Source organism: Coregonus lavaretus, assembly GCF_964263955.1.
Source record: "Coregonus lavaretus genome assembly, chromosome: 10".
Taxonomy (NCBI): domain Eukaryota; kingdom Metazoa; phylum Chordata; class Actinopteri; order Salmoniformes; family Salmonidae; genus Coregonus; species Coregonus lavaretus.
In genome coordinates, this window is record NC_139997.1 from 14,772,860 (window position 1) to 14,784,955 (window position 12,096).

The window sequence follows — 12,096 nt, forward strand, 5'->3', positions numbered from 1 at the left end:
AGTCGGAAGTTTACATACACCTTAGTCAAATACATTTTAACTCAGTTTTACACAATTCCTGACATTTAATCCTAGTAACAATTCCCTGTTTTTGTCACGCCCTGGCTCTGGGACTCTGTTATGTTGAGCCAGGGTGGGTTGTTTCTATGTGTTTTGTGTGCTAGGTTGTTTATCTAGTTCATTTGTTTCTATGTTGGCCGGTGTGGTTCTCAATCAGAGGCAACATGAATCAGCTGTTGCTTGTTGTCTCTGATTGGGAACCATACTTAGGTAGCCTGTTTTGCCACAGTGTTTGTGGGATCTTGTTCCGTGTTTGGTTAGTGTCTATTGTGTCACGGTTTCGGCCGAGGCTGCCTCTCTTCCTTGTTCGGGCAGGCTTCGGCGTTCGTTGTCTCCGGAATACTAGCTGCCACCGTTGTATGTTTCATGTTCGTTTGCTTTTGTCTGTTTGTTGTGACACCTGTTCTCGTTTAGCGTAATTAGTGTCCTATAAGTTTCTCGTTGTGTTTGTCTAGTGTTGTGTGTGATTGATTTATTTTCTGTTGTGTGTTGCTTGTTTATTGCATTCTCGCTCGGTTGAGCTTCACTCCACTGCGTTGGAGCATTTTCGCACATGTTTAGTGCGCCTTTATTTTTGTCGCCTTCGTGCATAATTTCGCCTTCGGGCAAGTGTGCTCGTATTTTCCTTGTTGGAAATAGTACTAAAGTCTTTTGGACTATACTTCGGTGTCCTGCGCTTGATTCCACCACTACACCCACCTACAGCACTCTTGACAGAATCACACACCTTCAAGATGGAATCAGCAGGAGCCGCAGCAGCCCAGGCGACGCTGGAGGACAAGGTCCGGGAACAAAGTGACCAGATCCTGCAGATGGGGTCCGCACTGCAGGAGGTGATCACCACCATCCGAGGCTGGGGGACTCCTCCACCGCCACCCTCCCTGCCAGCACCATCGGCCAGTCAGCCCATTCCTGCTCCGGAACCCCGAGGAGTTCGACTCTCGCTCCCGAGGGCCTACGATGGGACCGCGGCCGGGTGTCAGAGATTCCTTCTCCAGGTGGAGCTATACCTGGCCACCGTGCACCCGGCGCCCTCGGGACATGAGAGCGTGTCCGCCCTGATCTCCTGCCTTTCCGGGAAGGCGTTGGAATGGGCCAACGCGGAGTGGAGGAGGATCGACGCGGATACCATCACCTACGACGAGTTCTCCCGCCGCTTCAGGGCGGTGTTTGACCATCCCCCGGAGGGGAAAGCGGCGGGGGAGCGTCTGCTCTTCCTCCGACAAGGGAGGAGGAGTGCCCAGGAGTTCGCCCTCGAATTCCGTACTCTAGCGGCAGATGCAGGGTGGAATGAGCGGGCTCTCATCGATCACTACAGATGTAGTCTTCGCGAGGACGTCCGTCGGGAGCTGGCCTGTAGGGACACCAGCCTCACGTTCGACCAGTTGGTCGACATGTCTATCAGGCTCGATAACCTGCTAGCTACCCGCGGACGTTCCGAGGGGGGTCCGTCCATTTCACCCTCCAGCGCCTCCGAGCCGTGCCCCATGGAGCTCGGGGGCGCTGGCGCTAGAGAGAGGAGGGGTCGGCTTACGAGGGGGTCCATCTCCTGCACCAACTGTGGTCGGGGAGGACACACCGCGGCTAGGTGCTGGGGATGGCCTCCTAGGGGAAAGGGACGACAGGTCCCGCACTGGGGATTCCTTCCAGGTGAGTAGGCGCCCCACTCACCCAGAGCTCTCTGTTGCACATTTCTGTATACCTGTGCGTTTTCCACAGGTAGCACCTCATTCCCAGCATAAGGCGCTGGTAGATTCAGGCGCGGCTGGGAATTTTGTTGATAAGAAGTTTTGTTTAGCCTTAGGGATTCCCCTTCTTCCTGTTGATGTCCCTTTCCCCGTTCATGACCTAGATAGCCGTCCGTTGGGTGCGGGCTTAATCAGGGAGGTCACTGCGCCACTTAGGATGTGTGCGCAGGGGGGTCATCAGGAGATGATTCAGCTATTTCTGATTGACTCGCCTGCGTATCCGGTGGTGCTGGGCATGCCCTGGTTGAGTACCCATAACCCATCTATTTCGTGGCAGGAGAGGGCTCTGATGGAGTGGTCTGCCCAGTGTGTGGGTCGATGTTTGGGCGTTTCCGTAGGGGCTACCTCGGTGGAGAGTCCAAACCAGGTGCCCGCATTGCACGTTCCCCCTGAGTTTGGGGATTTGGCTATTGCGTTTAGTAAGTCGAGGGCGACGCGGTTGCCGCCCCATAGGCAGGGAGATTGTGCGATAGACCTCCAGGCAGGAGCTGCGCTTCCACGGAGCCATGTGTATCCTCTGTCTCAGGAGGAGAAGAAAGCTATGGAGACTTACATAGACGAATCTCTGAGACAAGGATACATACGGCCTTCCACTTCCCCTGCGTCCTCGAGTTTCTTTTTTGTGAAGAAAAAGGATGGTGGTTTACGCCCGTGCATCGATTACCGTGGTCTCAATCAGATCACGGTGAAGTATAGTTATCCACTCCCGCTGATTGCGACCATGACTGAGTCTTTGCATGGGGCGCGTTTCTTCACTAAATTAGATCTCAGGAGCGCGTACAACTTGGTGCGCATCAGGGAGGGCGATGAATGGAAGACAGCCTTTAGTACCACCTCGGGCCATTACGAGTATCTTGTCATGCCATACGGGTTGATGAACGCTCCGTCAGTTTTCCAATCATTCGTGGATGAGATCTTCAGGGACATGCAGGGGCAGGGGGTGGTTGTGTACATAGATGACATTCTCGTGTACTCGCCTACCCGTGTCGAGCATGTGGCCCTGGTGCGCAGAGTGTTGCGGAGGCTGGTGGAGCACGACCTGTATGTTAAGGCAGAGAAGTGTCTGTTTTTCCAGGAGTCGGTCTCCTTTTTGGGGTATCAGTTGTCTGCGTCAGGGGTGAAGATGGAGGTAGACCGGGTGTCAGCCGTGCGTAATTGGCAAACGCCAACTACTGTGAAGGAGGTGCAGCAGTTTTTGGGGTTTGCGAATTACTACCGGAGGTTTATCTGGGGTTTTGGACAGGTGGCAGCTCCCATCACGTCTCTTTTGAAGGGGGGTCCGGTGCGTCTGCAGTGGTCTGCCGAGGCGGACAGGGCGTTTGGGAGGCTGAAGGACCTGTTTACCTCGGCCCCGGTGCTGGCGCATCCGGATCCCTCTTTGCCATTTCAGGTAGAGGTGGACGCGTCTGAGGCCGGTATAGGAGCCGTGCTTTCACAACGGTCAGGCGCGCCACCTAAACTCCGCCCCTGTGCTTTTTATTCTAAGAAGCTCAGTCCGGCGGAGCGAAACTATGACGTAGGGGACAGGGAGCTGTTAGCCGTGGTACAGGCCCTAAAGGTGTGGAGGCACTGGCTTGAGGGGGCTCAACACCCTTTCCTCATTTTGACGGACCACCGTAACCTGGAGTACATCCGGGCAGCGAGGAGGCTGAACCCTCGTCAGGCAAGCTGGAGCATGTTTTTGACCCGGTTTACATTTAAGATCACGTACATCCCTGGGTCACAGAACGGTAAGGCAGATGCACTGTCTCGGCGGTATGACACGGAGGAGAGGTCCGTGGAGCCCACTCCCATACTGCCGGAGTCGTGTCTGGTGGCACCGGTAGTGTGGGAGGTCGATGCTGAGCTCGAGCGGGCGTTACGCACCGACCCTAGTCCACCACAATGCCCGGAGGGTCGGAAGTACGTTCCGCTCGAGGTTCGGGATCGATTGATCTATTGGGCTCACACGTCACCCTCCTCTGGACACCCTGGTATCGGCCGGACAGTGCACTGTCTTAGTGCCAAGTACTGGTGGCCCACGTTGGCAAGGGATGTGAGGGTTTATGTTTCCTCCTGCTCGGTGTGCGCCCAGTGTAAGGCGCCTAGACATCTGCCTAGGGGTAAGTTAATACCCCTGTCCGTTCCACAACGACCATGGTCTCACCTCTCTGTGGATTTCCTTACTGACCTTCCTCCTTCACAGGGGAATACCACTATACTGGTCGTTGTGGACCGGTTTTCTAAGGCCTGTCGTTTGCTCCCCATGCCGGGCCTTCCTACCGCCCTGCAAACTGCCGAAGCACTATTCACCCATGTGTTCCGGCACTACGGGGTACCCGAGGATATTGTGTCTGATCGAGGTCCCCAATTTACCTCCAGGGTCTGGAGAGCCTTTATGGAGCGGTTGGGGGTCTCGGTGAGCCTCACCTCGGGTTACCACCCGGAGAGTAATGGGCAGGTGGAACGCGTGAACCAGGATGTGGGTAGGTTTCTTAGAACATACTGCCAGGACCGGCCGGAGGAGTGGGCAAGGTACGTTCCCTGGGCCGAGATGGCCCAGAATTCCCTACGCCATTCCTCCACTAACCTAACCCCTTTCCAATGTGTGTTGGGTTACCAGCCGGTTCTGGCACCTTGGCAGCAGAGCCAGATCGAGGCTCCTGCGGTGGATGAGTGGGCGCGGCGCTCGGAGGAGACGTGGAACGCTGCACACGTCCACCTGCAGCGGGCCCTCCGACGTCATAAGGCGAGCGCCGATCTCCACCGCAGTGAGGGACCGGTGTACGCACCTGGTGATCGAGTCTGGCTCTCTACCAGAAACCTGCCCCTCCGCCTGCCCTGTCGGAAACTGGGTCGGCGGTTTGTAGGGCCATTTAAGGTCCTGAGAAGGTTGAACGAGGTGTGTTACAAATTACAACTACCTGTTGAATATAAAAGTATTAACCCCTCGTTCCATGTGTCCCTTCTCAGGCCGGTGGTAGCTGGCCCACTCCAAGAAAGTGAGATCAGGGAGACTCCTCCGCCCCCATTGGACATCGAGGGGGCACCGGCGTACTCCGTGAGTTCCATCTTGGATTCGAGACGTCGGATGGGGGGTCTCCAGTATCTAGTGGAGTGGGAGGGGTACGGTCCGGAGGAACGGTGCTGGGTGCCGAGGAGAGACATTTTGGACCCGTCTCTCCTGACGGAATTCCATCGTGGGCACCCGACGCACCCTGCTCCGCGTCCTCCGGGTCGTCCCCGAGGCCGGAGTCAGCGCACGTCTGGAGCCGCGCGTCAAGGGGGGGGTACTGTCACGGTTTCGGCCGAGGCTGCCTCTCTTCCTTGTTCGGGCAGGCTTCGGCGTTCGTTGTCTCCGGAATACTAGCTGCCACCGTTGTATGTTTCATGTTCGTTTGCTTTTGTCTGTTTGTTGTGACACCTGTTCTCGTTTAGCGTAATTAGTGTCCTATAAGTTTCTCGTTGTGTTTGTCTAGTGTTGTGTGTGATTGATTTATTTTCTGTCGTGTGTTGCTTGTTTATTGCATTCTCGCTCGGTTGAACTTCACTCCACTGCGTTGGAGCATTTTCGCACATGTTTAGTGCGCCTTTATTTTTGTCGCCTTCGTGCGTAATTTCGCCTTCGGGCAAGTGTGCTCGTATTTTCCTTGTTGGAAATAGTACTAAAGTCTTTTGGACTATACTTCGGTGTCCTGCGCTTGATTCCACCACTACACCCACCTACAGCACTCTTGACATATTGCCAAGGACGTCACGTATCGTTTTGTTGTTTTGTTCGTGTGATCATTAAAAATAAAAGTATGTTAGTATTCCACGCTGCGCCTTGGTCCACTTCCTCCAGCGATCGTGACAGAAGATCCCACCATAACTGGACCAAGCAGCGTGTCCAGGAGCCAACGCCAGAGAGGGCTCTAAAGGATATCAACCTCGACTGGGTCAAGCCGCGGGAGGAGGAGAGAAGCTGGACTTGGGAGCAGAGGAGCGAGAGTCTGGCGAGAGCCATGGAGGCCTGGCCCACGGGGAGGAGAGATGGCCAGACATTTTTTAGGGGGGGGCTCACGCCGTGGACGACGGGGCAGCAGGAGGCCGGGATAGAGTGGTTCAGCGGGTTGGCAAAGGAGGCCGCCAGGTTACGGGAGTCACTGGTCACCAGGGGGAAGGAGAATGTAGAGGCACGGCGAGAGGTACTGGGGTGTGTCCCCAGTACGGTCCGGCTTGTTCCTGTCCCTCGCACCGAGCCTGTGGTGCGCGTCGCCAGCCCGGTCCGGCATGTTCCTGCCCCTCGCACCAAGCCTGTGGTGCGCGTCGCCAGCCCGGTCCGGCCTGTTCCTGCCCCTCGCACCAAGCCAGTGGTGCGCGTCGCCAGCCCGGTCCGGCCCGTTCCTGCTTCCCGCACCAAGCCAGTGGTGCGCGTCGTCAGCCCGTTTTGGTCCGTTCCTGCTCCCCGCACCAAGCCAGTGGTGCGCTTCGTCAGCCCGGTTCGGCCCGTCCCTGCTCCCCGCACCAAGCCTGTGGTGCGCGTCGTCAGCCCGGTCCGGCCTGTTCCTGCTCCCCGCACCAAGCCAATGGTGCGTGTCGTCAGCCCAGTCCGGCCTGTTCCTGCTCCCCGCACCAAGCCTGTGGTGCGCGTCGTCAGTCCGGCACAGCCCGTGCCTGGGTCACCGGTGCCTGGTCAGGTACCGGTTAGCTGCTCCACATCGGAGCCTGAGCGATCCGCTCCACCGATGTCCAGTCCAGATCCAGCCAGCAGGGCCAGACCGGACCAGGGGCGCTATGGGGGGTTTGTTGGAGGGCTGGCTCTGGGACTCTTATGTTGAGCCAGGGTGGGTTGTTTCTATGTGTTTTGTGTGCTAGGTTGTTTATCTAGTTCATTTGTTTCAATGTTGGCCGGTGTGGTTCTCAATCAGAGGCAACATGAATCAGCTGTTGCTTGTTGTCTCTGATTGGGAACCATACTTAGGTAGCCTGTTTTGCCACAGTGTTTGTGGGATCTTGTTCCGTGTTTGGTTAGTGTCTATTGCCAAGGACGTCACGTATCGTTTTGTTCGTGTGATCATAAAAAATAAAAGTATGTTCGCATTCCACGCTGCGCCTTGGTCCTCTGTGTTCGACGATCGTGACAGTTTTATGTCAGTTAGGATCACCACTTTATTTTAAGAATGTGAAATGTCAGAATAATAGTAGAGAGTTTGACTTACTTCAGCTTTTATTTCTTTCATCACATTCCCAGTGGGTCAGAAGTTTACATACACTCAATTAGTATTTGGTAGCATTGCCTTTAAATTGTTTAACTTGGGTCAAACATTTCGGGTAGTCTTCCACAAGCTTCCCACAATAAGTTGGGTGAATTTTGGCCCATTCCTCCTGACAGAGCTGGTGTAACAGTCAGGCTTGTAGGCCTCCTTGCTCGCACACGCTTTTTCAGTTCTGCCCACAAATGTTCTATAGGATTGAGGTCAGGGCTTTGTGATGGCCACTCCAATACCTTGACTTTGTTGCCCTTAAGCCATTTTGCCACAACTTTGGAAGTATTCTTGGGGTCATTGTCCATTTGGAAGACCCATTTGCGACCAAGCTTTAACTTCCTGACTGATGTCTTGAGATGTTGCTTCAACATATCCACATAATTTTCCTTCCTCATGATACCATCTATTTTGTGAAGTGCATCAGTCCCTCCTGCAGCAAAGCACCCCCACAGCGTGATGCTGCCACCCCCGTGCTTCACGGTTGGGATTGTGTTCTTCGGCTTGCAAGGTACCCCCTTTTTCCTCCAAACATAACGATGGGCATTATGGCCAAACAGTTCTATTTTTGTCGATATAGGACTCGTTTTACTGTGGATATAGATACTTTTGTACCTGTTCCTTCTAGCATCTTCACAAGGTCCTTTGCTGTTGTTCTGGGATTGATTTGCACTTTTCGCACCAAAGTACGTTAATCTCTAGGAGACAGAACGCGTCTCCTTCCTGAGAGGTATGACGGCTGCGTGGTCCCATGGTGTTTATACTTGCGTACTATTGTTTGTACAAATGAACGTGGTACCTTCAGGCATTTGGAAATTGCTCCCAAGGATGAACCAGACCTGTGGAGGTCTTGGCTGATTTATTTTGATTTTCCCATGATGTCAAGCAAAGAGGCACTGAGTTTGAAGGTAGGCCTTGAAATACATCCACAGGTACACCTCCAATTGACTCAAATGATGTCAATTAGCCTATCAGAAGCTTCTAAAGCCATGACATCATTTTCTGGAATTTTCCAAGCTGTTTAAAGGCACAGTCAACTTCGTGTATGTAAACTTCTGACCCACTGGAATTGTGATACAGTGAATTATAAGTGAAATAATCTGTCTGTAAACAATTGTTGGAAAAATTACTTGTGTCATGCACAAAGTAGATGTCCTAACCGACTTGCCAAAACTATAGTTTGTTAACAAGAAATTTGTGGAGTGGTTGAAAAATGAGTTTTAATGACTCCAACCTAAGTGTATGTAAACTTCCGACTTCAATTGTACGTACAATACTGTTGCAAAAGGAAATCCAATCCCTTACAGAGTGAATGCATTTCCAGTAGTATTCTACTTTAGTTTATGCATTTCAATCCACAAGAACAGCTCAAGTATTTAAAAGTATGACATATGTATTTGACCCAGGTCTTACCAGCTTACCATTCACCCCAATAAATGAAACAACCTCTTTTCAGGAAGTGGAAATTCAGTCTGTCTACATGGACGTGAAAATTAACAACAGTATATATACAGTTTCTGAAAAGTGGTATGGGCCAAACATGTGCGTCTCAGTATTCGCAGAGGTGTAAAGATATGCCATCTCTTGCATTCCTGTTCTTTGCAGGTGTTGAGAGACTCCAATTCCTCTCAGGATTTTGTCCACAACTCAGTGAGGTGGTTTCTATAATTGCTATTGTTCAAGGTCGCTATTGAGCTTTCTGGAATAATTGCTGAACATCTTGTGCAATCAACTTGATGAAGGGAAACAGCCCAGTGGAAATAACAGGCACATTTCACCTTCTGTCTAGACACACTGAGGAAACCCTCTCATTACTGGTTATGAAACACAAACTGCCAGACAAACAGCACAGGCACAGGCAAAATCCTAGCGGAAAACCGGGTAAATTCTGCTTTCCAACAAAACGAATCATACGGGGATGATTTCTGTATTTTTTAAGTTACATACTGTATCTTGACAACTTGATTGCTGACAAGCAAAACATTTTGGGACTATGACAACAATGGACTAATGAAACAAATACCTAAAAGATCGTTTTTGGGTGGAATTTTCAACAAAATATTTTTCTCTGAGCAAATGTATTAGTATAAAATAATATAATTTCTCCATTTTTTTTTAGCATACAATATAGCTCAGTATTTGTATTATTTATTTCATACACAGTATTTTTTGCTCAACTTAATCAAGGGTGCCAATAATTTCAGATGTGACTGTACATTTTCTATCAACATTGAAACAGCCCATTAAGCGAAAGTTTAAATTAAATATATTACGTATGTTACAGGGACAAAAAGTTATTTGAGATAGACATGGAAATATGAGCCCTAAAAGTATTTTGGTTTCTCATACCCAAGCTGCCCAACTCCATAACAACTATTAACAAAGACTAGTTCTAGAACAGTATGCCTGATAGCCATGGGCTCTCACCTGATACGACTGCATCTCCATTGAGAAACAAGGTTAGACCCATCAGCATCATAATCCCCAGTGAGAGTATGTAGGGCCTCCGTCGGCCCCACGAGGACCTGCAGTAGTCGCTGGCCGAGCCGATGATGGGCTGCAGAAGAAAGCCCAGGATAGGGCTGATCAGCCACACAAGGCTGTACAAACTCTGAGGGAGTCCCACACTGAGCAGCACCGGCGTGACGAAGGCCGCCTCCACTGCATAGCAAAATTCCCTTCCAAACATCACCATGCCATGCAGCAGCAGCCTGCCCCGAGAGCGCCTGGGAGGCTCCACCACCCCAAATACAACGGGCTCCATACTGTCCAAGTAGTCCTCCTTCGTAGACTCTCCAGAGTCCACACTCTCCACTGAGTAATGGTCCAGACCTGTGGTGCGTGTCCCGGGCTCCGGGAGCCTGCATGGCTGGGGTTGGTCCTCTGTGAGCAGGGTCATATCTACTGGGGGAGACTGAGGGTGGATGGGTGTAGCTCTCAGCCTCCTGTCAATGACAAACAGCCCAATCTCTGCTTCTCTGCTCCAGCTAGCTAATCCTCTACTGCATAGTTGAGCAATGAGACTAACTAGCCACAAGTCCTGAGGTGAGGAGAGGAAAAGAGAGGTTGACCAGAGGAAGTGGGGAGGAGAGGGGGTGTGGCTGTTCGTTCAAACTTAGATGAATGAAGTGTTTAACTTTTTTTTTTTTACCACGTGACTAGGATTGTGGCTTTTAACCCAGCCTCACAACACTACATTCCTTTCCTTCAAAATGATTCCTGGAACAATTTAGAGTTCCATGAAATTATCAGTTGATAATGGATTACCAGAAAGTCAGTTATCCTAAAAGAGAAATGTACAACTCTGCAAAAGCACGTTACATTGCATGTAAATCTGAATCCTTGCTTGCCTCTTTTTATGCAGTTCACTCACAAGGGCTCTTTTGTGGTCTCCTGGTGCTCTGCTTGTGTGCACATTAGGTTTATCAAATGATGTAGCATGTGATCCCTTGTTGTAACCACTTTGATGGAGGAGTGGAGGGGGGGATGGAGGAGGATGGCCAGCCAACGTATTAACAGTATACAATTCCTCGAAGAGAAGCCGTCCACACGTGACTATGACGAACACATACCCGTACCATTACACTGGATGCCCAAGACAAGGTTGTACCCTCTGCAGTTGAACATGTTTATTTCCTCTATGTATTATCATTCAGTTTCTAATACGTCATAATAGTGTATTTCTCATGACACTAGCTAGCTCGTCCTACCACAGTCATGTGAAACATTGAGGCAATTCCCAGAGTTTCTCATGGGAGCCCTGCCCGCCACCCTTCTCCCGCCCTCCTGCCGCCCCCGTCAGAGGACCCTGAGGAGGCGTCAGAGGGGCTCAACCCAGGAGGCAGTCAGATGCTTAGAGTCAGACAGATTAAAAGGCCACATTCTCACCAGACCTTGAGTCCTAGGGTCACTAACGTAGACACATTGTGTTCCAGAGTTAAACATACCAATGAGTGAGGCCTACATACGATCACTTGTTTGAGGGGACAATCGATAGAGTACTTTGAGTGGAGGAAGTGAACATTCTTAACTAACCATGAGGGACCACATTGATGAGTTATGCTAGAGGCATTTGAAACAGTAGAATTGTGAACTGTACTTCAAAACACAACCTCTACGGTCCTTTACTTGCCTTTATGGATGAATGAACATTCATATAAAGGTGGTCCATCAGGTCATTGTCTTGTGTCAGATACAGTAAGAGACGAACGATGCGTAGGAGTGACACCACCCGTCGGAAGACAATGCCATCAGGCTAGATAAATGATGCTAGTTGCATTTGAAACTGATATTGTGTACACACACACAATCTCTATGGTCATTTACTTTCCTTTATGCCCTGTTTGGCATGTCAAAACTGATAATGTACAGAAAAAATAAAATGTATTTATGGTCAGAATTTACTCTGTAGTTTTAGAGTTAGATTACATGTAATGGTTTATAAGGTGGAAAGGCAAAGCAGTGGTAATCTTAATAGTAGTAGTTACATTATCCTCTATGAAGGACATGCTCAAAGCAGGAATGTGAAATGGGATTCTGGCATTCCGACAGGTGGCTCCTTTTTTTTTAACCTTTATTTAACTAGGCAAGTCAGTTAAGAACAAATTCTTATTTACAATGACGGCCTACACTGGCCAAACCCGGACGACGCTGGGCCAATTGTGCGCCGTCCTATGGGACTCCCAATCACGGCCGGTTGTGATACAGCCTGGAATTGAACCAGGGGGTCTGTAGTGACGTCTCAAGCACTGAGATGCAGTGCCTTAGACCGGTGCGCCACTCGGGAGCCCAGGAAGTATAATAAAAAAAAAATGGGGGAAATTAAAACAGGTGCCCATCCATTGTAGATGAAAATCCTTAGTATATTATCGGTTTACAATATTGATTGTTATATAGTTTATGCATGTAGCAAATTATATTCTGACTTAAAGCTCTGTATCTATAGTTTGGGGTGATACTTATATTATCAAATAGCATTCTAGGCTTCAGAACATCATGCATTACATAGTTCTAACAGTAGTACTACAAAATTAAATAAGGAAGAAACATAACCTTAAAGAATT

General features: G+C 50.3%; 1 protein-coding gene across 1 annotated transcript in view; it reads right to left on the reverse strand.

The window, feature by feature from the left end:
- The window catches only part of LOC311135721 (membrane-associated transporter protein-like), a gene marked incomplete at both ends in the record, with an annotated part of 51,758 nt that extends 41,826 nt beyond the window's left edge, over positions 1-9,932 (reverse strand). Inside the window, one exon of the mRNA XM_084169747.1 lies at positions 9,461-9,932. Coding sequence (XP_084025873.1) covers positions 9,461-9,932 — 472 coding nt within the window. The remainder of the gene's footprint in view (positions 1-9,460) is intronic.
- Between the last annotated feature and the right edge of the window lie 2,164 nt (positions 9,933-12,096).